At 53.3% G+C, this 22,828-nt stretch overlaps 8 protein-coding genes across 8 annotated transcripts; 5 read left to right on the top strand and 3 right to left on the bottom strand.

The window, feature by feature from the left end:
• Positions 1–1,052: 1,052 nt before the first annotated feature.
• CPAR01_02105 (uncharacterized protein) lies at positions 1,053–4,116 on the bottom strand (the record flags this gene model as incomplete). Its single annotated transcript, XM_060486393.1, has 2 exons — positions 1,053–2,489; positions 2,545–4,116. 2 exons carry the CDS (start codon positions 4,114–4,116, stop codon positions 1,053–1,055), a joined length of 3,009 nt encoding a protein of 1,002 aa, XP_060353721.1.
• A 2,616-nt stretch (positions 4,117–6,732) lies between these two features.
• CPAR01_02104 (uncharacterized protein) lies at positions 6,733–7,358 on the bottom strand (the record flags this gene model as incomplete). The annotated part of the gene is made up of 2 exons (XM_060486392.1): positions 6,733–7,108; positions 7,285–7,358. Coding segments are annotated over 2 exons (450 nt in total), but the record flags the coding sequence as incomplete, so codon positions are not given.
• A 1,325-nt stretch (positions 7,359–8,683) lies between these two features.
• Positions 8,684–11,286, top strand: CPAR01_02103 (sulfate permease; the record flags this gene model as incomplete). Its single annotated transcript, XM_060486391.1, has 3 exons — positions 8,684–8,957; positions 9,088–10,643; positions 10,702–11,286. 3 exons carry the CDS (start codon positions 8,684–8,686, stop codon positions 11,284–11,286), a joined length of 2,415 nt encoding a protein of 804 aa, XP_060353719.1.
• A 424-nt stretch (positions 11,287–11,710) lies between these two features.
• CPAR01_02102 (uncharacterized protein) lies at positions 11,711–12,349 on the top strand (the record flags this gene model as incomplete). The annotated part of the gene is made up of 1 exon (XM_060486390.1): positions 11,711–12,349. One exon carries the CDS (start codon positions 11,711–11,713, stop codon positions 12,347–12,349), a length of 639 nt encoding a protein of 212 aa, XP_060353718.1.
• A 1,242-nt stretch (positions 12,350–13,591) lies between these two features.
• CPAR01_02101 (uncharacterized protein) lies at positions 13,592–14,092 on the top strand (the record flags this gene model as incomplete). The annotated part of the gene is made up of 1 exon (XM_060486389.1): positions 13,592–14,092. One exon carries the CDS (start codon positions 13,592–13,594, stop codon positions 14,090–14,092), a length of 501 nt encoding a protein of 166 aa, XP_060353717.1.
• Positions 14,093–14,760: 668 nt separating this feature from the next.
• Positions 14,761–16,316, top strand: CPAR01_02100 (uncharacterized protein; the record flags this gene model as incomplete). Its single annotated transcript, XM_060486388.1, has 4 exons — positions 14,761–14,768; positions 14,838–15,292; positions 15,340–15,494; positions 15,552–16,316. 4 exons carry the CDS (start codon positions 14,761–14,763, stop codon positions 16,314–16,316), a joined length of 1,383 nt encoding a protein of 460 aa, XP_060353716.1.
• A 374-nt stretch (positions 16,317–16,690) lies between these two features.
• CPAR01_02099 (uncharacterized protein) lies at positions 16,691–20,879 on the bottom strand (the record flags this gene model as incomplete). The annotated part of the gene is made up of 4 exons (XM_060486387.1): positions 16,691–17,650; positions 17,752–17,845; positions 17,951–18,106; positions 18,604–20,879. 4 exons carry the CDS (start codon positions 20,877–20,879, stop codon positions 16,691–16,693), a joined length of 3,486 nt encoding a protein of 1,161 aa, XP_060353715.1.
• Positions 20,880–21,597: 718 nt separating this feature from the next.
• Positions 21,598–22,233, top strand: CPAR01_02098 (6-O-methylguanine DNA methyltransferase; the record flags this gene model as incomplete). The annotated part of the gene is made up of 3 exons (XM_060486386.1): positions 21,598–21,712; positions 21,865–21,988; positions 22,089–22,233. 3 exons carry the CDS (start codon positions 21,598–21,600, stop codon positions 22,231–22,233), a joined length of 384 nt encoding a protein of 127 aa, XP_060353714.1.
• Positions 22,234–22,828: the final 595 nt, after the last annotated feature.

The raw sequence follows: 22,828 nt of genomic DNA, 5'->3' as shown, positions 1-22,828 counted from the left end.
GATAGTGTAAACTCTCTCTTCATTTTGATGGTTGCATTGAATCTCTTAGCTTCAAAGATGCTTCAATAAGTTGAGGTCGCACGCGGCAATCGAATAACGTGGTCTCGGTCCCGTCGTCGCATTGATCGAAAGCCCGCTTGGACCCGACAGTTGCAAGAAAAACTCAAACAATGGGGCGGAAGGCAGGCATTGGCAGGTCTATCTCTTCGCGAATCCAACCGTTTCACATTGGAAACGAACCTTTTTTCCATTTCGTAGACTGAAAATGGGCGTTTCTCGTTATTTGTTTTCCTCCCGAGTCAGGATGCTTTGGTCCGTGGGGGCGGGTTGACGGCCGCCACCCTGCTTGTTTGCCGGCAAGATGGCTGAGTGCTACCTTCTTTGGGAGCCAGTTGTCGTATTTCGGCTTCGAGAAGCTCTGAGTAGAAGGCATGCGAATTGGACGAACTACAGCTGAGTTTGCTGCTACATAGTAGTACCTGTCTGCCCGCTTGGTCGGCCTGCCTAATGCTGATCGTAATGATGACCGTTCTTATTGGCTTTCGAGAATGTCACCGACCTTGCTCTCTGATCCAGGATAACATTAAAGCGGGTCTCCTTGTATTGGAAGAGTGCTTCGGAGCTGAGCTGGCCTTGCCACAGTGGCCTAGAGCATATCCTAGTCTCCGGGAACTTGGCGTCACTTTCGACCACAGAAACGACTCAGGCCGTGCAGACAGATTGTCCGATCTCTCTGTGCTTTTGAAACGTTCCTCTTTTTCACCAGTGCCTTGGTGTTTGACTATGCCGTCGGAGGCCAAACGAAGGAGATGGCAGATCCTAATGTGATCCGGGCACAGCGCTCGCAGAAGCTTTGGAGGAGGTTCGTGTCACAGCCAGGTGATTGAGCAAAGCTATCCCTGATACCAGTCCATGCCTACAGCTTACTCGAGACCGCGAGCTGCAAGCTTAGGTGAGGGTCGTGACTAGCCCTGTGTTCTTCTATGAAAAGGAGAGTGTTTTTGATGCTACCTTACTTTACTGGTATTATTCGAGTATCTCATCCCTGGATCTCAGACGTTAAACTCATCAATAACACTCTGAGGCTTCACGAAGCTACCCAGCGGATGATACTTGAGGTGAGAGAATCCAAAAGCCTCAGGCCCCCCGATCTCAAGGCCCCTTGTAGAGCCAGTCCAGCGATCACTAGCCGCGATACCCAAGACAGTGACCAAAAGTCCGTACCTGTACTCTGGGGTTCCAATGGCTTCGCCGTTTTGCGCGTCGATGACCGCGATAAGATCTGGCACGATGGCCAAGACATCTTCCTGCATCTCTGTCCCAGCTTCCTGTGGCCCGGATTTTGCAGAGGAAGCCTTGATTGCAGCAATGTTCTCATTCTTGAATGGGATCTTGACGAATCCTGTGAACTGTTCCTTCTTTGGCTCTTGCCCTGGCTCTTCCGATGAAGAGATATCGGCACCTTCGATGACCAGCTCTCCATAGACGTGACCTTTCCTGAGCACCCTTTCGACGCCCACGATCTTGCCCTTGAAGAGAACCTTGGCTGAGCCGTGACCGCCACATTCCTCAACGATGGTCTCCGCAACATTATCGACACAGTTGAGCTTTCTCGCCATGGCAACAGCTCGGCCGATTCGCCACGACTGAGAAATGGTATGTTCCACCACCCACCTCTTGGTCTCGGCTCCCGTCACTGGCGGGTCAGCGACAGCCACCTGCGAGCCCATCTCCGCCAGAGCCGCACGCATGACCCGCTCAACCTGCTTATCAGATGACGCCCGGGACATCGTGACGATGCTGCCGTTCCCGTCACTCATAGTCACTGGCGTCCAGATGGGACTCCGTTCGTTGAAGACGACCGGCGTCGTCTGCCACTTTGTCGGGTATGCCCGGCCCATCCAGTCGCCATCGACTGCCGGGACGTTCATGTTCGTGCTAGAGCCGATCATCATGCTCTGCAGGCCGTTTGCGCCGCCAATCTCGACGGAGATCATATGCGTGGCGGGCGTGCCCAAATGCTTGTACATCTCTTCCTGGGCCTCTTGCATTTCGTCGGCAGACTTCTTTTCGATGGCGACGGTCGGGGACCCCGCATAGCCTCCGCACCCGACGAGGGCATCGTCGGGTATGTCGTGGGGATTAACAACTCTGACGACTGCACCTTTGCGCAGCTTCTCGCGGAGGATGAGTTGCTGGGAGTAGGGAGAGCCCCCTCCGCCTGTGCCGAGGATGTAGCATCCGATGCTGATCCAGTCTAGGTCGGTCTCGCTGATGTACCAGACTCGATCTCTGACAAGAGGCTTGTAAGTCAAGACATCGATCTCTTCCTTGGTCTGAAATGTGGTAGTCTTTACGACTCGGTTGGTCGAGACTTCAGCATCCTGACTCTCATCCTCACTGCTTTGCAGTAAAGATGAAAGATCTGTCCGAGAGAAGTCGAAGTCACCGGCAGCACGCACAATGAAGCGCGACTTGTTGGCAATGTACTACATCTGTCAGCCGACATGGTCCCACGTATCCCAAACTCCCGGGAGGACTTACAGCCAGGGGTATCGTATCCACATCCACGATCTGAACAGACGAAGGAACCGCACCCGCATCAACGGCCTTTCTCCTGGCCTCTTTCTCCACTTCAACCAAGATCTCTTGGATCGATCTGGACTCTGTCGACTTGACCGTGTCAACGGTGGCACTGACACGTGCAATGGCTGCGCCGATCGCGTTGGCGACGCCCGCCCACTCAGGCTTTAGCACCTCGCTAGCCCCCCTTAGCTCGTAAGGCGCAATCAGGGCGCCGCCGCCGACTAGGAGAACAGGTATGTCTTCGGGCGAGGTTTTCATCGTATCGATCACCTTTTCGAGCTTTTGCTTGACGATGGCGGAGAATTGGGTTACGCCTTGGGCATCGAGGGCGCTCTGGACCAAACTAGCGTCTCCGACGGGGGTGGCAGGCGACGATGAGCCGGCGAGGACGGTACAGTCCGTAGCGGTTAGAGTGCATCCTCCAAAGACGATGGCCTCTGTTTTGATCCTATAGCCAACACTGTCTGGTCCAACGGTAAGCTTCTCGACGCCCTTCCGGACTATGGAACCTCCACCTAGGCCGATACTCTTAACATCTGGGCAAGAGAAGTTGAGGCGGACTCCGGCGAATTCACTGTAGGCGGCTTGTTGACGTGGGAAACCGTTGGCCTGCAGTAGACCTACATCGGTAGTCGTACCTCCAATATCGACTACCATAACGGCACGATTGCTAAGTTTGTGATCCTGCACCAGAAAGGCAGCTCCTCGCATGCTGTTGGTCGGGCCGCTGGAGAATGTCCGGATGGGTAGGTTGGCAGCCATCTCGCCTGATAGGATTGTACCGTCATTCTGAGAGATGAAGACTGGGCAGTTGATGCCTAGCCTGCTCATAGGCTCCTGGAATGATTTGATCGTCCTGCGAGCAAAGTTCAACACCGTCGCGTTGAGAATGGCTGCGTTTTCTCGCTCCTGGAAGCCCAGGTTGGCCACGTCTTTGGAGCAGGTGACGGTACAGCCAGAAATCTCTGATCGTATGATGTCGGCAACTCGTTCTTCTTGTCGTTCGATGGTGTCGATGGGGCTGAAGATGCCGTTTACGACTACATTCTTAATGCCCCTTTCTCGAATTACAGCACATTGCGCTTTGATCTCCTCAGTGTCTATATCCGCAATCAGAGTGCCATCTACTTCTAGACCACCCTTGCACAGAGCATAGTAGCCCAAAATTAGGTCGCGTAAATCTTCTGGCCAATCCAGACAGGGCGGATCGTGCTTAGAGAACTGGCTCGTTAGCCTGATCACAGCAACCGGGGCCAGGCGAGCGGCATCCCTCTCGATGAGAGCGTTGACGAAGTGTGTCGTGCCGATGGTCACGCTAGCGATCTCACTCGGATCGATCTTGGTGGATTCGAACATTGTGACAATAGCGTTGTTGATGCCCTCGCTGGGGTTCGTCGTTGTTGGCGACTTGTGCCACGCGATGATACCCTTATCGGGCTCAGAGGCCCGCGAGGGATCGAGGACCACGCCATCCGTGTTTGTCCCGCCGACGTCAACGCCGATGCGGAGGTGTCGGGGTTGGGATGACATGATGGAGTATGTCGTTAGCTACGGGCGTGCCTGCTTTGTTCTACGTTCATGGAAGATCGCTCTATACACTGATGAGGATCGCGGGGTTCAACAACTCTATGGAAAGTGGGAGGTGGGGTACGAAGAATGGCCGATCCCTCGGAGACCGAGGCTCCGGGTACAAGGGCGGAGACCGGCCTCGAGGCGGCTCCGCCAAGACCGGCGGAAGCGGGTAACGGACGGCCTCATCCAACAGACATCCGGAAAGTGATTCCGAAATTGCTGACCACAGGATTGTAGAGTATCATCCGATATTGGAAGTACCATAGTAAGTTGTCATCACGAAGACCCTGGCGCTTTTTGGGGACTCTTCGCTCTAAAACAGAGCGGACTCGGCCTACTTCGCCCGACTGGCGATGACGTGCTCAGGAAAGACCGAGACGGTTCCTTGGCATATTTGAGCAGAAGGCCAGGCCTTCAGAGCCTGCCTGAACGCCGCCTCCGGTGAGCGAAGAATGGCTGGGTAGCCTTCAAAGACTCTGGCAAGCGAGCGGCCTCTCTGCCCGTCTCTGTCCCATAAGTGCCCCCGTACATGATGCGGTGCACCGACGGGACCAGAGCCATGGGATTCCCACCAAGGAGGGTCCCATGCCTCTGCAGTGTTTGCATGTGCATAGCATCGCGGGTCTTCGTTCTCGGCTCAATCCGGTAGCGCGTCCTGGTTCTTCTGTTTCATTGCTGCGGCACAGTCTGGAAGCACTTTCCAACAGAAGCCAAGAGCCCTAAGTGAGACCAACCTTACAAAGGCTGGATGTGACGGCGATTCCGTCGCGTTTGAACTGCTGTGATGTTGGGACGAATCGAGGCCTCCGCGGATACTCCCATTATTGAATGAGTCCTTTGACTGATCCGAGGAATGGATGTGACAGAAACATCTCGAGCCAGCTGCCCGAATGTCACGAAGAATGCTTCGAAAGACTCCAGGATCATTATGCTCTGGTATTTGACGGTGTCGCGGGATGTGGATTGGAAATTGGGCCTTGAAATGCATGCAGCTTACGTCTGCTAGAAACATAAAGCGTGCATCTTTCCCTCTAGGTAGTAATACAGAAAGAATTCAAAGCTCTCCTGTTATGACTTTCACTCCAAGCTTACTCCAAGCTTCCCATACTCCAGGCCTCATCGGTGGACACCCCTGATCGAGATGGCTCATGTGAGGGTGAGGCGCGAGAAATATTGTATTTCCGGGATAGGATTACCCGAAGCTCGGCGGACACAAGCGTATGGCGACATTCATAGAATCGCCTGTGATGTCCAATCCATCCGTCACTCCTCGTTAAGGTACCAAAGGGAAAGGCCGCTCGAAGCGCGATGAGGAATAATGAAGATCGATTGTGTTCTGGGCCACTTCCGTCACGATTGACGGCGCCCAGCCTGTGAAATGATGCCGTCGTGACTCTCAGCCGCGAAGATCGCTGGCAAACGATCTGCCATTGAGGCAAGTCGAGGACATGCCATATGATAGACCCTCTCAGCCGTACGCCAGGGACATCCATGCAGACACACATAACGAAGCAGACGAGAGAGACACTACAGTCTAAAGCTCGCTTCTGTTGGCACGATTGAGCAGGTTGTTTCTCGATCGGGCATTTGTCTAGAGACATTCGTCGGGCAGCATGCATGTCTAGCATGAGTCTCTCCCGTTCAGCTGGGACGCAGAGAATCACGCTACATCCCGCGCTATTCCATTTCGTTGCCTCGATTCGGTCTCGTAATAGTAATAGTCCCTCCCAAAGCGCAAGTTTTGGCCGACATATCACTTTCGGCAGTCACTTGGAACAGCGAAAACTCTGCCGTCTGACGAACTCAATATGATAGCTTCCAAGACATGTCAAAGGCCGAATATTGACCGCACACGCTCTGGCTTTTGCCTTCATTCCCCTGGTTTTTTGCCTCCGATCCTCGCTCACAACCCCTCCCACATCGCGTGATCAAGTTGCTGTTTGTGGAGAGATCCAAGACTTTACCAAGAGACGCCGTTCCAACTTTCAATCTGGTTTGGGGGGTTTCCCTGTGAAGAATTTTCCTTGCGACGGCCTTGAGCTTCTTGGCTGGCTGCCTGAGTTGCCTTCCCGCGATGCCGAGACTGAACAAGCAACACCAAGCTCAAGGCACCAGCATTGAGGCGTTCACTGAGTGAAGCTTCGATGTCTGGGCGCGGGCGCAGGCTCGTAGAACATGGCCAGGGGCCTGTGTATGGAAGGCAATGGGATGAACCGAATGAAGAGTCAAGAGAAAGACAAGAGATTGATTACTGCGAAAACCTTACTGTTGGACCATGCCAACTGCGAACCTCCGGTACAGGACCATGGAGAGATTTGCCAAGCTGGCTTTGCCCCCAAATCAAGATAATGTCACCGAGAGTACTCGCGTACTGCATAATGAAGAGAGAGAAAGCCGGGGGACTCTTCAAAGTTCTGTTTGTGTTTGTTTGGCGCGGGTGCGATCCCTTTGGAATCGGGAGGATCCTTTAACGCTGGTCTCATTTACGCCAAGAATGGCGTGCTCGACACCATCGTCCAATATGCTTCCCGGGCCCCGTTCTTTTTTTCTCCAACACCACACCCCCATGCATCCTCACCTCCCCCATATCACACCCTTCACTTTCAGCCCCGGGGAGACAACCAGAGAACAGATGGAGCAGGGACCAGCCTTCCTGTTGTCTTCTGGGGGTTGGTCCAGCCGTCTTGTCGTCCATACGGGGGGTGAGAGAAGGGGTGGTAGAGATGGTGGTGGTGATGGTGGACAGAGCTCCCCCAAGAGTGTCATTGGGATGTCGATTTTCCCATCTCGGGTGTTCGGCAGGACATCTGGACCACACACGACGTCGACTATGCTAGACACGGCATCGCGGACGAACCTGACAGCAGTAACCGACAAACCCGTCTGGCTTTTAAGCTTAATGAGAGGAGCATCGACCCGGTATGCTGGGAAAATTGAAAAGAGAGAAAAGGCATGAGCAGGAACGCCTGTCCAATGCAAGCCTGCATATATTCGAGCAAGCCACTGAATATGAACTTATGTTACCCGCCGCATACCGCGGAGAAAGGCCAATTTAGTTCCCTTTTTCTCTCTCTTCTCGGCCGCAGTCTCTTAATAGCTTTGGCACTACTCTTCACTACCGCCCGCCTTGTCCGGCCTTTCCAACGTCTCAAACATGCCGCGCGCTCGATACCCTCACCAGTGGTCTGGAACGCCAGTAGTCAACCCTCTACTGATCAGCCCCAGTGCCACCTGCCGTGTCCTTCACCGGTCGATCCCTGATCGATGTGCAAAAGGCTGAAGAGGACGGCATGATCACACGGAGAGCCGATCTCAGCTTTTGAGTGGTCTGGGAGGCGAAGATATCGTCCATCCATTCAAGATGTTGGTACTAATATCCCAGTTGTGGTCTGCCGTGTGTGCGTGTGTCTGCGCATGTTAGCCGCGCAGTAGCCCAGCTGCATATGGCACATGCCGAATTAAGGCCATCCCGGCCGCGCAGTGACTTGGGGACGGCGGAACTTTGCTTTTCTGACAGCTCTCCTCCTCCTGCTCGTCGTCGCCCCCACGCGTCCAACCGAGAGAGTCAGCATCCCGGCGGCCGGGCACGGGCGAGGGAGAAGCCATCAAATTGGGTTGGACTAATTAGCTTTGGTCAGGCAAGACAGTCGTCCGAGAGAGTGGTCGCACCGAAGGCTAGCATTCCACACCCCGGCCTGGAGTGCATGTACGTATTTCCAACACGCGGAAGTACCTACAGGAAAACAGTCAGTCAGACATGCTCTTCCCACGAAAGAAGAGGACCCTTTATTAGCTCGGTCTAATATGCATACGGGGAGAAACTGGTGGCCCACCCCGCCATCCGCCCCGTTTCCCCCCAGTGCGGCCTGGGCCACCACATATCAAAATAGCGATGCTACTCCAAAACATATGGGCTGTTCCAGAGGACTGGATGCCTTTTAGAGACTTTCTGCGATTTCTCAAATTCATCAAGATGGAGGAAATCAAAATGAGAGGGTGTCTACATCCCATGCGACGCCATAGAGAATGATTATGTCGTCAGAAAATGGCTTTCAACTCCCACACCCCTACCCTTGGCGGCATGTGGGAGTGCAACATTCGCAGGGCTCCAATCGAAGGGCACCTTGGCGAGGCCTGGACGATCCGAAGCCACGCTTCTTGGCGACGCGGCCAAGCTTTGCTTCCAAGAGGGGGATAGCATCATCGTGGGTTCTTGTCAGTTTTTTGAGATTTCTTGGGGGTGACTTGCGTTCCGCAGCATATAAGGTTCCCCGGTCCCGGACGTACCCTACCAATATGCCTCGTTCGTGTCGTCCAGTCTCCAGGTCCAGGTCAGAAACCTTATTAGTTGACTCGTCCGCCTCCTCTTTTGAGATTTGGTGTTTCCTACCTCATTGAATTCTTCGTCACCAAGACCTGTATTCCCTTTGCCAAGTGTTTCCTATACCTTGGGACAACTACTTCGGATCAATCTCTTGGGAACATTACACACGGCAGACCGTCACTTCCGGACGCGCCTTTCGCCATGTCGAGCAAGGTCGGAAGAACCTTGGCCAAGGGCCTTGGTATCGACGTCGATGCCCGGTACCGCAACGAGCCTACCGAGGCCGTCCAATCCGCCGCCGCCTCGTTCCGCTCCGTCGAGCAGTATGAGGAGAGGGAACCTACCGTCGCCGAGTTCCTGTACGAGCACCGGCCCACGGTTCACGGCGCTGTGAACTACATCAAGAGCCTGTTCCCCTTTTGGTCGTGGATCTTCCACTACAATGCTACCTGGCTTCTGGGAGACATCATTGCTGGTATGTTTTTCATGTGATGCCATTGGTGCTTGCTCAAATATCACATTGAATGAGCCCTTGTGATGCAATTTCATCTGCCATCTCATTCCAATACCTCGGAATACCTTGATAGCTAACTATTCATCTAAAGGTGTCACTGTCGGTTTTGTCGTCATCCCCCAAGGCATGGCCTACGCCCTCCTCGCGCAATTGACCCCCGAATACGGTCTTTACACCTCCTTCGTCGGTTTCATTCTCTACTGGGCCTTTGCGACCTCAAAGGACATCACAATTGGAACCGTCGCCGTCATGTCCCAACTTGTCGGTAACATCGTGCTCCGCGTCAAGGATTCTCACCCGCAATACGACGGCCCTCAAATCGCTCAAGCTCTGGCCGTCATCTCCGGTGCCGTCCTGCTGTTCATCGGTCTCGTCCGTCTGGGATGGATCGTCGAGTTCATCCCGCTCGTGGCCATCACCTCCTTCATGACCGGTGCCGCCATCAGCATCGCCGCGGGTCAAGTTCCCGCCCTCCTCGGTCTGCAGGGCGTCAACACTCGTAACCCGACGTACGAGGTTATTATCGATTTCCTGAAGGCGCTGCCTACCGCCAGACTCGACGCCGCGATGGGTCTCACGGCCTTGTTTTTGTTGTACTCCATCCGCTCGTTCTGCAACTTCATGTCGAACAAGCAGCCCCATCGCAAGAAGTTCTGGTTCTTCATGTCGACACTCCGCATGGCGTTTGTCATTCTCCTATACGTCCTCATCAGTTGGCTCGTCAACCGTCACGTCAACTGGGACGCCAAGAAGGCCAAGTTCAAGATTTTGGGCAAGGTCCCCAGTGGTTTCCAGCACACCGGCGCTCCCAAGATTGACACGGAGCTCCTTGGTGCCGTAGCCCCTGATTTGCCAGTCACCATCATCGTCCTCATCATCGAGCACATTGCCATTTCCAAGTCCTTCGGAAGAGTCAACAACTACGTCATCAACCCCTCGCAGGAGCTCGTCGCGGTCGGCTTCACGAACCTCTTCGGACCCTTCCTCGGCGCCTACCCGGCCACCGGATCCTTCTCCCGTACCGCCATCAAGTCCAAGGCCGGTGTTCGCACGCCCCTTGCCGGTATCTTCACTGCCGTCATCGTTCTCCTGGCCCTGTACGCCCTGACCTCCGTCTTCTTCTATATCCCCATGGCCACCCTCGCCGGTCTCATTATCCACGCCGTCGGTGACCTCATCACGCCGCCCAAGGTGGTGTACCAGTTCTGGGAGGTGTCGCCCCTTGAGGTCTTCATCTTCTTCGCTGGCGTTCTCCTCACCATCTTCACCAACATTGAGAACGGCATCTATCTGACCATGTGCGCATCTGCCGCCCTCCTGCTGGTGCGTCTCGCGAAGGCCAAGGGTCACTTCCTCGGACGCGTCAAGGTCTACCGTGCCACGAAAGACACCGCCGGCAAGGGCGTTCCCTTCAACGAGAGGGGCGAGGCTATCGATGTTCCTGCCCGTCAGAGCTACATCCCTCTCGAGAAGGATGACGGCTCGAACCCCAACATCGACGTTCAGACCCCGTACCCCGGTGTCTTTGTTTACCGGTTCGGCGAGGGCTTCAACTACACCAACCAGGCTCACTACATGGATGCCCTGGTCGCCTATGTACAGAAGCACGCAAGACGGACAATTCTCGATCGCTACGAGAAGCTCGGCGTAAGTTCACCTACCTTCTGTACCCCGCTTGACCATTCATCTAACAATCGCCCAATAGGACCGTCCCTGGAACGACCCCGGTCCGCGCCGTGGCGCCAAGATCGATCTCGACGACACCCGCCCTATTGTCCGCGCAATCATCCTAGACTGCTCTGCTGTTAACAACATCGACGTGACCTCAATTCAAGGCCTCATCGATGTCCGCAACGCTCTAGACCACTACGCCGAGCCCGAGGTCGTCGAATGGCACTTTGCCAACGTCAACAACCGCTGGACCCGCCGCGCCCTCGCTGCCGCCGGCTTCGGATTCCCCTCCGTCAAGGATGAGGGCAACTTTGGACGGTGGAAGCCCATCTACAGCTTCGCACCCGTGGACTCTGGATCAGGTCACGAGCCCCGGGTCACCTCGCAGCGCAGCCGCGACGAAGAGGAAGAGGACGTCATCTCTCCCACGAGCAAGGGTCACGATGGTGCTGCGAGGGTTGTGGGACGTGGTGATGGCAAGCTTGCTGCTGTGCAGGGTATGAATCGGCCATTCTTCCACATTGATGTTGCTGCGGCTGTGGAGAGTGCGATTCTGAATGCGGAGAGCAAGAGTGATGGGCAGAGATCGTCGGCTGAGTCGGTCCTTAAGAGCGGTTAGAGTTGATCAAGCGGCCATGACGTGCACATTTGTTATGGTGCTTGATGAGGTGTAGTAATTGTTGTTCAAAGATTATAGATTCAGATACCAAGTTGTGTTGTTGCATATACCGCTCTAGGGATTGGGGAGAGGCCCTAGTTACACCTTCTAATTCAATCTTTTCCCATTATCCCTATCAAATAATGTTCTGAATTGAGATCTGTGAGACTTCTGAAGCCTTCAAAGCTGTGTTTCAGCATTGTATCCGTGCAGATTGGCGTAGGGAGGTGGTCTGAAACGCCGCTGATGCATCTTGGCATTCTGCCTTTGCCGTCGTCTCATCAGCGTGCGCCAACTTTTGATGGGACAGATTCCCGAGCGCAAGATTAATCTCTAATCTCTACAACTTCAAAGATCCTTCTTCAATTGTATTACATCAAGAATCATGCGAATATCATCAAATCCCATTGTACGAGCCGCCCTCGTGGCGGCATGGCTCGCCTCAACAGTCCTCGCGATGCCTCAAGTTGTCGACCGCGATGACCCCCCACCCACCCCACCAGCACCGCCGAAACCCATCGCGACAGCCGACCAAGTCGACATTACTCAGCCAAACACCACTGTCCCTCCACCACAAGAACAAAAGCCGCCCGTTCCGATCACAGTCCGGCTGTTCCCCAGCTCGCCGGGCGTCAAGAACTGCCGCGGCGCGTCCTTTGTCGATATGGAGCTCCCGCAGAACGCGTCGACGGAGCCGACATTCACGACCAAGGACGGGCAGTGCTACAACCTACCGGGCACCGCGCAGTGCGGCATCTTTATGGGAAACAAGGCGGACGGATGCGAGGCCAAGCTGTTTCGCGGAGAGCGGTGCAGCGCGTTTTCCAACGTTGCTGTTTTTCAGGACGAACTACGGCCCGTGGGCGGCTTCTTTGCGAGTATGAGCATCAAGTGCGGTGTCATACCCGTTGAGCCGAAGCCGTTGAGTTTGGGTGGCTTGGGCGGCAAGATGCAGAAGCCCGTTCAGGGAAAGGGCAAGAAGGCCAGGAGGGCGGTTGTGTCTGCGATACTCGACGATGACTAGACTCGCACGGGATGCGGCATGGAGGGAACATTGGAGGCTTTGCTTGATAGGCGTTAAGGGTCAGGGACTTGAAGCGAGATTCCACCCCCCGGTTCAAGGGCTTGGGAGGCTTACGGGAGTTGCGGCACGTAGACGCCGGCAATGACAGGATGGCATTAGCCGTTGACGAATAATGATAATGACACTTGACGACCATACGAGAGTTTTCCTTCAGTGAGGCAGCCCCCGATTAGCTGTGGCCCTAGCCACCCCAGTAAACCTGCCAAAGCCAAGTCCCAATTAATGTCGTTCTAGGTCTTATGACGCCGGACGTTAGACCAGGCAAATACCTGGTAACACGACGGTGGTCGGTTTCTCGGCCCATCAGGGCCAATTCACGTCCGACTGGCTCGATGCCTCGGGCTCGTCATGCTGGTGGCGACCAAAAACATCGACCGTCGTGCCAGAGGGAGGATCAAACAGGAGGGGGCCACAGCCGGACCACATCGTCCACAATCTTTTGTTGTGGTTGATTGGTCTGTGCTTGGGGGAGGAGGATTGTGAGACACCCTGCTTGGCGATCATGGACTCTCAGTATGGCTCCGTTTGCTGAGCTTATTCTCTCGATGGTCGTATTGCAGACTGGAGACTATGGAAACTCTCTGTTCTCGAACTCAAGTTCGACAGAACAGAAAACGATTCCGCCAAAGGATCCAACGGCTTCGAACGTGCACAATCATATACGAAGAGACAAGCTAGCCGCGGCGTCCCAAGTCTCTGGCGTGGCTTTCACCCAAGACACCAGACCGTCTGATCTGAGATCCCAAATGTGTCATCTCGTCTCAGACGCTCCAGCCCCTTGCACTGACAAGAACACCCTCCTACCGAGTGCGTACCCCCCCTCCCAATGCTCCCCTCCATGTCAATTATGGCACATATAACGACACAGACTTCCTTGATCCCTCTCTTTTTAGTTGTCTGCTGCCACTCTTCCCTCATTTTTGAACGAGTCATCCTTCTTTTTTCCTCTCTTCTTTCCTTTTGGGGTTGTATTCCTTCACTTCTCAGTGGCCGGCCACTTTTAAACTTTTGGGTTGTCATTGAACTTTATCGGCTGGTTGCTGTCGCGGTCCTTTCAGTTAAACTTGAAGCTCTCTCGACACCACCCTTGTCTACCTTTCATAATACAATACCATCTATTCTTCCATCTCACCTTTCGCTCAAGCTCGACATCAAAGCGGACAAGTGCCACCGAAAGTCAAAATGCAGCACTCAATCTTCACCAACCTCTTCCTGGCGGTCTCTCTTATGAGCACCGCCGCCTTCGGTAAAGCAATCGAGGTCCCGGCCCCAGGCCCCGCCGTCGTCGTCCGCCAGACAAACCCCACGACACCCGCCCAGTCAACCATCATGTCATGCGGCGAGTACTCCCGCATCGCCAACCTCTCCACCGTCGGCGCGAACAGCACCTACCGCGCCACCTTTTTCGAGGCCTCGCCCAACGGGAACCAGTTCAACGCCGAGGTCCTCGACACCGCCATCCTCAAGCTGCCGACCGTCATCATGGACCGCGCGCTGAACGAGGCCTGCGGAAACCTGACGGCGCTGGCGATCCAGGAGGCTGCGAACAACTTCTCGATCCGCACCGTGTTGCAGTTTTCAAACATCCCGCCTGCTGAGCCGCTTGATACCTCTACGCACATCATCTTTGTCTGTGCCGGTGCGTTGTTCTTCATGAGTGGAATTTGGGTGGCCATGCCGTGAGAGAAGCCGTCTCGATATGGTGCAGGGGGGGGTTGAGGAGGAGTTGATGGGAAAGATGGGAGGCGAGGCAAGGAGAGGGAGAGAGTGGGGGAGAGGACCGATGTTCAAATCACCCGGATTCTACAGACCTAATGCATCCCACCTGAACCCAGCTTTGAAATGCGGATTTGCTCTAAGTCGGAATGGGACTTGAGAGATATGCTTAGCACGGTGTTGAACATGAATGCCATTACGATACCCAATTAAAGTCATTTACTTACCTTGGCCACTGTATCGACCCAAGAGAAGATCGGACTTCATTTCGGTAATCTGATCGCCCAGCTATTTGATCTCATCTCGAAACTCAGCAATTTCCGGAGTCGATACTTCCAATCTTTTTTTCTTTTTCAATTTTGCCTGCGGAGATATTGATGAGGAGAGAATCGTCTCGTATCGAAAATCAGTGGGCAGGCGGATCGAGCAGTCTGGCCCTTCCATGATTGGCGAGCTGGATGAAGATATCTGGACAGAGTTCCGCCTCGATCGTTATGATGAAGATTGAAATGTTGCCGTGCTCCCCGATCCCACGGATTGCACAAATTCTATAAAACGGATCCTTCAAGACCCGGCGGCTTACACACTAGATACAACTATGTTCTAGTTACTCTAAAAACTCACTATGAATCATCATGGCTCAGTGTGTAATGTGCGACTCTCATTGGTTGCTAGCGGACTAGTAGATCGGCTTGGACCCTGAACGATCTAGGCATGCACGTGCATCGATCGCTCCTGCCAGTCCAAGGGATTTGATGCCTCTACTAAGTACTGCACGTACAGTATATGTCGAAGCTCTTCCTTGTTCTACCTTGACGTCGTCTTTCATTCCTCTTCCAACTCTCCATACAGCTGACGCCCACGATATTTGGAAAATGTCAGAATCAACTCACGCTATCGTCTTTGGCGCCTCTGGCCTGCTCGGCTGGGCGACTGTCGAGCAGCTGCTCTCTAACTACCCCTCAGAGGGCTCCTTCGAGAATGTCACGGCTGTGATGAACAGACCGCTGTTAGAATCCGACTCTTTCTGGCCACCAGCGTCGCCCACCAGGCCCAGATTGCAAATCGCTTCTGATGTCAACCTTACTGGGACGCTGGAAGACCTGACTTCGCAGCTCAAAGGCAAAGTCGATGGGATCGAGGGCGTCACCCATGTATTCTATTTCGGTGAGAATTTTATCCCGTCTGACAATTTCATTCACTGGAGGATGTAGCTAATATTCTGGCCATTATCACAGTCTTCAATCAGGGCGAGGGGGATGATGTTGCCGAGTGCAAGACCAACTGTAGTATGATGCAGACGGTGGTCGATGCGGTGACCACGTTGTCGACAAACCTCAAGGCATTTGTCTACTCTGGCGGAACCAGAGTAAGTTTTTCTCATCTCCCATCATACCATGATATAAAGCTGACAAACATCACTCAGGGCTACGGGATTTACACACCTGGCGGTACCTTCAAGCCCCCCTTGGAGGAATCAATGGCAGACAACCTCCCCGAAGACTACGCAAAGACCGTCGCGTACCCCTGGTGGCGTAAGATCCTCGCGAAGGCGAGCGATGGCAAGCCGTGGACCTGGTCAGAAGTGTGCCCAGACGCGGTGGTTGGATTCTCCCCGAATGGATCGGGTTTCTCGTTGGCACTTCACTGGGCGCAGTACCTATCCCTCTACGCCTATAATCACGGAGTGAGCAAGAACTCCAAGTCCAATGTTGAAGTATCATTCCCTGGATATCAGGCGGGGTACAACAGCCTTTGCACTCCCGTCTCTTCTCGGACTCTTGGTCGCATCGCTATACACGCCTCACTTCATGGGGACAAGTGCGGTACAAAGGTCATCAACATGGCCGACAAAGAGCAGCCTACCAAGTTTAGTGACCTATGGCCATCGATCGCTGATTGGTTCGGACTGGTTGGTGTTGGACCGAGGGAAAACGACAATGCAGAGAAGCCTGGGGAGTATGTCAAGAAACATAGGCAGATATTCGAAGAACAGGGCTGTGGTAGAGCTGTCACTGCTGGCGTTGGGGGTGGAAGTGTCCAGCTTGACAGCGTTGGGTACTGGTTGTCTTTCGATCGACAGCTTAGCTTGCAGAGGTTGAGGTCTGTGGGATTCACCGAAGAGAGAGATCCTGTTCAGGGCTGGCTGGAGGCGTTTGAGAAGTTTAGAGAAGCGAGCATCATTCTCTAACTACATCTGAGCTGAATTAAAGAAAACTTCAACTTGCAGCTGCGATGCAAAAGACGGGCGGCGCCCACTTGGTCCTGCTGGTTCTGTGGAACCACAATGTCTACACGGTGTCCTCTCAAATTCAGTGAAGTAGAAGAAACCCAGACTTTCATCTCAAAGCTGGGAGCATGGAGTGATTTACTAGATGATAACACCAATCCACCGCGGAGAATGACTAGCTCGATTTGTCTTGAAAGAATTAAGTGCATCACTAGCTAGAGGCATTTGATCTGACATCGCATTACTTTCATCTATGTTGCCCTGCACACATTCTATAGCCTTATCATAGCCTTCTACAATGATCTGATACTTCGCTTCTATAAGGTACATGAAGTCTACTCCTTCCCCAATAACCACCTCATTCCCTTCATCGTATTCGGCCCTAGCTCCGCAGGCTGGTCTTGGGGAGCAAAGATAGTCCAGCCTTGATGTCCCCAGTCAGGATAGTTATCAACTCTTGACTCAACCCCATTGTCCTTCAAAACTTTGGCATAAATCAACCCATCATCCCTCAACGGGTCTCGATCGCCAACCTGAATATAAGCCTTGGGTGATTTAGGGATAGCCTCAGGATCGTTGAAAGGCGAGTACCATGGCGACTTGATCTCCGCTTGCAACGCCTTCGACACATCGTTGATGACAGCGGTAGTAAAGGTCGGGCTCCATTCAGCGTTGGTCTCTCGAGAAACCCACTCCTTGGCGTATTTCTCTGGCACAATCTCCTTGACAAGCAGGAACGGAATACCCAGAAGCGTGCCACTGATTCCCAGCCCCTCGACACCAGACCTCTGGCTGACAACCGAGGCAATGTTCGCACCAGCAGACCACCCGCCGACAATAAAGCCCTTGCTAATATCCCCGCCGAATCGACTAGCATTCTTCGATAACCATACAGCAGTCTCCCAACCGTCCTTCACAGACCTGGGAAACTTATGTTCCGGCGCGAGACGGTAAGTCGCGTTGACCACTACAGCGCCGAACTCGAGCGCAAATTCCCGCGCGGGGCGGGTCGTCGGCTCGACGCCGGCAACGATGAAACCACCGCCTGGCCAGAGCAGAATGAGAGGCCGGTCCGCGTTCGACTCGTCTACGCCGCGCGGGCGGACAATTTGGAGATCAATTTTGTAGCCATCTGGGAGAGTTGCGACGTCGCGGAACTCCTCGAGGGACTTATCCCGTGGAGGAAGAGCGGCCAGGAGGGTTTGTAGGAGTTCAGGTCGGGTTTCCCTGGATTTTATGAATGACTCCATGATCAAAACTTTCGGCGAAATTTGATGTGCGAGATGAATCTGAGACTTGAAGTTGCGTAGTTGAATAGGTTCGAGGAATGGGGGTTTTGAAAGAGATTGTTTCGGCTTTCCTCACTGATTTCTCGTATTCAGTATCCGAATCGTACCGCCCCCGCCCCCATGGATGTGGATCCGGGGAGAGGTTGAGTTGAAAACGCGGGGCGTCGGGCCAAGTCCGGCGTCGGCAATGCGACGTCGGAGCTGTCTGATGGCATCTAAGTGGTTCAGATTGTCACGACGGGCCCGTCGACGGGATGTTCTGCCCCGAACCCGAACCTTCTCATCATTGACCCAGCATGGTCGTACGGCAATAATGAGCTCGGGATCCGGGTATAAGGGCTGCCAAACTTAAGGAATGCGTACGCTTCACCGGGATCCGTCATTCCACGCCCGCCGTATGTTGCCTTGGAATACTCGTTATCGCACATAGGGCAGTACAAGGTTTCTCGCCCAGTAACGAACCTGTTCACCGTTTTGAGTCTGCAGAAGACCCGGGCTCTCTCGTCGAGTATATCTTGGTAATGGCTTGGTCTTTCGCCCTGCTCATGGTACGTGTATACATCGGTGAAGGGTAAGATTTTTATTAACGCACTTCCCCATGTCATCCTCGTTGGAGAATTCTCTCCATTGCCATTTTAACTGATCTGGCTCCCGGAGCGTTCAAGTGTACCTTACAAGGTGATATCAGCCACAAGTATCATAATCCAATCAAGAGGCGAAAGACATATGTCTCTCCTGTTGTTTCCAACACCGATTTAGATGACAGTACTGCAGAGTGCACGATAGTACAACGCAGTCACATCGTAGAAGATTTACCAGCTCCTTTTCAACCGCCCATCACAACACACGGAAGATAACCGGGTTGGCGAGCCAAACGAATGCAGCACTTGAGGCAAGCTGAGGTTTGAAGAATACAACGCCAAGCGACCCCGGATCTACGAGCCGGACTCTTTGCCCACCTATCCAGCGCACGTGGCATCAGACCACATATAAGAAGCTGTTCAAGCGTGTTCCCGGTCAAAGCGTACACCAGCACTTCTGCGGCGTCTCGCTGAGGCAAGAAAGCCACATGGAAACCACTTACAACCACATCTTGGTCGTGTTCTAATGTATACGGCCCGTCTTTCTCATGATTGCATTTGGGAACAGCCCAATAGGTCATGAGCGTATACACACAGTAGGCAAGAGATGCTGTCACTGGCCTTGGCGCCTTTCCGGCTAAGTTCAGTCGAACGGCGATGGCATTCTCTTGAATGGAGGCGTCTATGGTGATCCCAGTTTCCGGTGGTCTGTGACAAGGTTCTAGCGTGGTCCTCCCGGCCAAGGAGACAAAATCGGTGGTCTCGTTATGACCTAAGACGTTGTGTGGGTCTATGACCGTGTCTTCCACGACGATGTTGCGAAAGGCTCCAGCCACTGATGCCCGGCCGGACTGAATGCGCAGGGTTCTGCCACATTCGTCGAAACACTCATTTTCCATTACACACTTGTAATTGATGGTGAAATCTCTTCCCGAAACAACCAAAATTTCTTTTGCTTCTCCTTTAGGTCCTTCTATGGCAGCGCCATCGAACCAGTGGGACGTGTAATCACAGCAAATCAGCTCCCCTAGGAAACAGAGTACGTCTTTATGCGACACTCTGAAGCGTCTGTCGAACCCTCTGTCGAACCTTCTGTCGAACCCTCTGCTGAACCCTATGTCTTCCATTTCCTCCATGTTTTCTAGAAGTGTAGCATGGTCTAAAATCAGATGTCTGCTCAAATCGGTCTCAACTTCTCCTGCAATGACTGCATCTTGTACTCGTACTTCGGCGGTATCAAAATTGCAGAACATGAGTGCTAGAGCCGTGGTCGCAAAGCCGTGCATCAGCCTCCCAACTACCCGACAAGGGCAGGAGTCGGAGCTTCTGTCTTCAAGTTCCTGGAGCATATGATAGTTCGAGTCGTTCTTCCTGTGGTCCACCGGGCAGGAATTTGCTAGTGTCTGCGCAGCCTTGAGATCAAGAAAATAGAGACTCATCTCTTCCTTCATTGAGTCAAATGCTGTGCTATATTCTGCGAAACATTTGGGCCACTTCGGAGCCACTTGCTGGTTAGAGTCGACGTGAATACCCATCTTATGCAAAGCGTCCTCCAATGCCCTCACGCCATCAACAAGGCCATTGATCAAATTGACAGAATCATCTGGATGACTATGTTTCAATTTCCTCAAGAGCCAGTGGGAGAGATTGTTTATCCCAACTCGGATGGATTCAGCAACGCCGTCGTCAATTTCAGGTCTTTTGAGAAACTGCGCCTCGAGGGCCTCTCCGATGGGATAGTCAAGTTTCAAATGTGACCCGAGGCTTCCTTCTTCGTAGTCTTGTTTCACACGGGCGACCACCCCATCGACCTGTGAGATTAGAGGGAGCGTGGGCTGAACGGTAGCCTCGTCATCAAGTTGGAAGAGAATATGCCCATGATCACCTCCACTGGCCCAAACGACTGTTTGGTTGAGACGAACCTCTACAGACATGCCAAGTATATGGCTAGCGAAGGCCGGTAGCCATGATCCGCGCGTCTTCAGTGTCATATAGTCTCTTTGGTCCTTCTGAGCTGTGTGAATCAATTGTTTGATGGCCCTAGCCAGGGCAGCCGCGCCACCCAAGTCTTTCAGTCGCATGAGTAGATCGCCAATTCTTTCAGAGTTATCAACCCCGATTCTTCTGTTCTCGTGCCTGATAACTCTTTCCGCAAGAATTGTGATGTGCTGGAGAACCTTTGAGAAGCCGAGATCCTGGGTGAATGGGGCTAGGTAATTGACCAAACCCTTGAGCACATCGACGCTCGGCCGCATATCAGCCTCGAGTCCGTAGATTGCCATCACCTCGGATAGACACTGGGCGGCCGCAAAAGCTTGGCAGCCCGTTCCAAGAGCGCCGATCAGAATGATGGCATTCGTCCCAGCAACAGTTCGAGCTAGATCCGCTACAGGTGCCGAATGACCCCAGCCGATGCTGAGTGCCTTCGACAGAACTGATTGATATGTTTTCTTCGACATGATGTGGGCGTACAATGAGCTCTGGTGCGAAGTTTGAACCGGTACACGTTTTCCCAGCTGAACGGCAGCCCACATAGCATACGTATCGACACCTCCGTCACTGAGGGCCTTGAGAAGTCGCCCGGTCAAGACATGTCCTAGGGAGGCCGTATTCACGACGTCGGCTTGGAAGCTGAAGCCTACTTGATCGGACATGATTGGCCGTCGTATGGTGTGGTGTTTCCGGTCGCTGTCCTCGAAGCCTGGTGATTGGGGGGTTAGCTACTATACAAGCAGAAGATTGGAAGACTGCTTACCAGATGTAGAGCTTTTGGCTCATATGAAATGTGACGGGTTGATTAACCGTTGGCAAAGTTTGGTGATTTTAACCATCAGATATTAAAAAGAGGGGTAATGTAGGTATGTAGAAGCAGGCTGAGCTGGGCTGAGTGATGGCAGGAGGCTCTGCCCATACATCTTGCTGCGTCTCAGGGGATCATGTAATTGGCCGGCGGTGCACGTCGTCGCTGGGAGGAACCAACACCACGAGACACCAAGAAGATGAAGGTAATCACCGAGGGTATTTCTTAAAATAACATGGAGATATAGTCCATGGGCTATGAAATTCAATTTCGAAAACCACAATCATTCTTATTGATCTAGGAGGAAGAGTAAGTGATGCGCCTGCTACCTACTTTAATCTGCGGAGCGCTTGCAGAGGTGAGGTGAAGTAGCAACAAAAGTGCATCCATCTCCTGCCCAATCAGGCCAATGCATTCCCGCGCTAACCTGGGCATAATTGTTAGTAGTGACTTCACGTCCAGCACAACACCAAACCAATCTTCACCAAATCGTCCACATTCGTCTCATCACCACTCCGATTCTCACCACCAACCTCCCAATCTTCACAATCCATCAGCAATCTTTCAGAACCATGGCACGCACAGAAGAAGCAGAAGCCTTCTTCCACGCAGTCTACACCGCAGTGCAAGAAATCCCCGTCGGCAAAGTCACAACCTACGGCCACATCGCCAGACTCGTCGGAACCCGTGAGTCCTTCCTCCCCTCACTCCGCCCCTGCACTCTCCCCCTCTCTTCACCCGGAACCCCATTCATCAAATTTCATCCCTCTCACGATTCATGCACTATACGCGACATTCATGTAGAAAATCTATCAGGCAACAACTAACAACTCTCAAAGCCGAACGGCCCCGTCAAGTAGGCATCTGCCTCAAACACCTCCCCACAGACCCAGCATCCCGCTTCAACAACGAAAACGTCCCATGGCAGCGCGTCATCAACGCCAAAGGAACCATTTCGCCACGGTACATCCACCTCACCACCCACTCCCACAACCCGTTTTCGCACCATCACACTCACGCTCACTTACGCACATAACGCATCTAACATCACATCTCTCATTAGCTCCCAGCCGTCAGGTGCTCGAAACCAAGCCGAAGCGCTACAAGCCGAGGACGTCGAGGTCTCGCGGACGGCATTGGGCGAGTTCACGGTCGACTTTAGTTCCTACGGCTGGTTTCCCGATGTTCTCCCCTCTGAAGAAGAATGAAGGCAGATACAGTCAAGATCCTGAATCAGACGTGTCTCAACACCGAAAGTGTCCGAAAGGTCACAAAGCGGACGGACCTGTCTTTTTAATCGTCAATGCAAAGGCGCGGCACGAGGCGCGACACGTGGAGTACGAGTGAACTTCCAAGCCACTTTTATTCAACCGACGGCATTCTAGCGGGCGCCAAAAACTAGCATTAGCCAAGGTGTCTAATACCCCCTCGTCGTGTCTCTCAGGACCATCTTTGAGTAATCAGGCAGCCAAAGGCAGCCAGCCCGGCCTCGCAAACACCTCGAGAGACCGCCACCAAACGCAACCGGTCCGTCTCCAACCCATCACCATCCCATCCGCCATCATCCTTCCCTCGTGCCGTCATTAGTGCACGACGTCGGTCTTGCTATTCGTAAAAACAAAATGTTATGTAAGAGAAATAATTAGAATAGAAACAAAGAGAAGTGAAGGGTTGGATGGTGCATATCGTATGAGCGAAGTCGCGTAGTGGTATTGAAAAAGAGGAGTGGTCCATCGTCAATACCCTCCCAGCAGGAAAAGCACGTACGAGCCACCAGTATGAGAAACTCCTGCCCAATCTTTC

The sequence above is a fragment of the Colletotrichum paranaense genome (genome assembly GCF_030867605.1).
Source record: "Colletotrichum paranaense strain IMI 384185 chromosome Unknown Scaffold_2.1, whole genome shotgun sequence".
Taxonomy (NCBI): Eukaryota; Fungi; Ascomycota; class Sordariomycetes; order Glomerellales; family Glomerellaceae; genus Colletotrichum; species Colletotrichum paranaense.
Note: the sequence above shows the minus strand (reverse complement) of the source record. Positions and strands in the feature narration are given on the sequence as shown.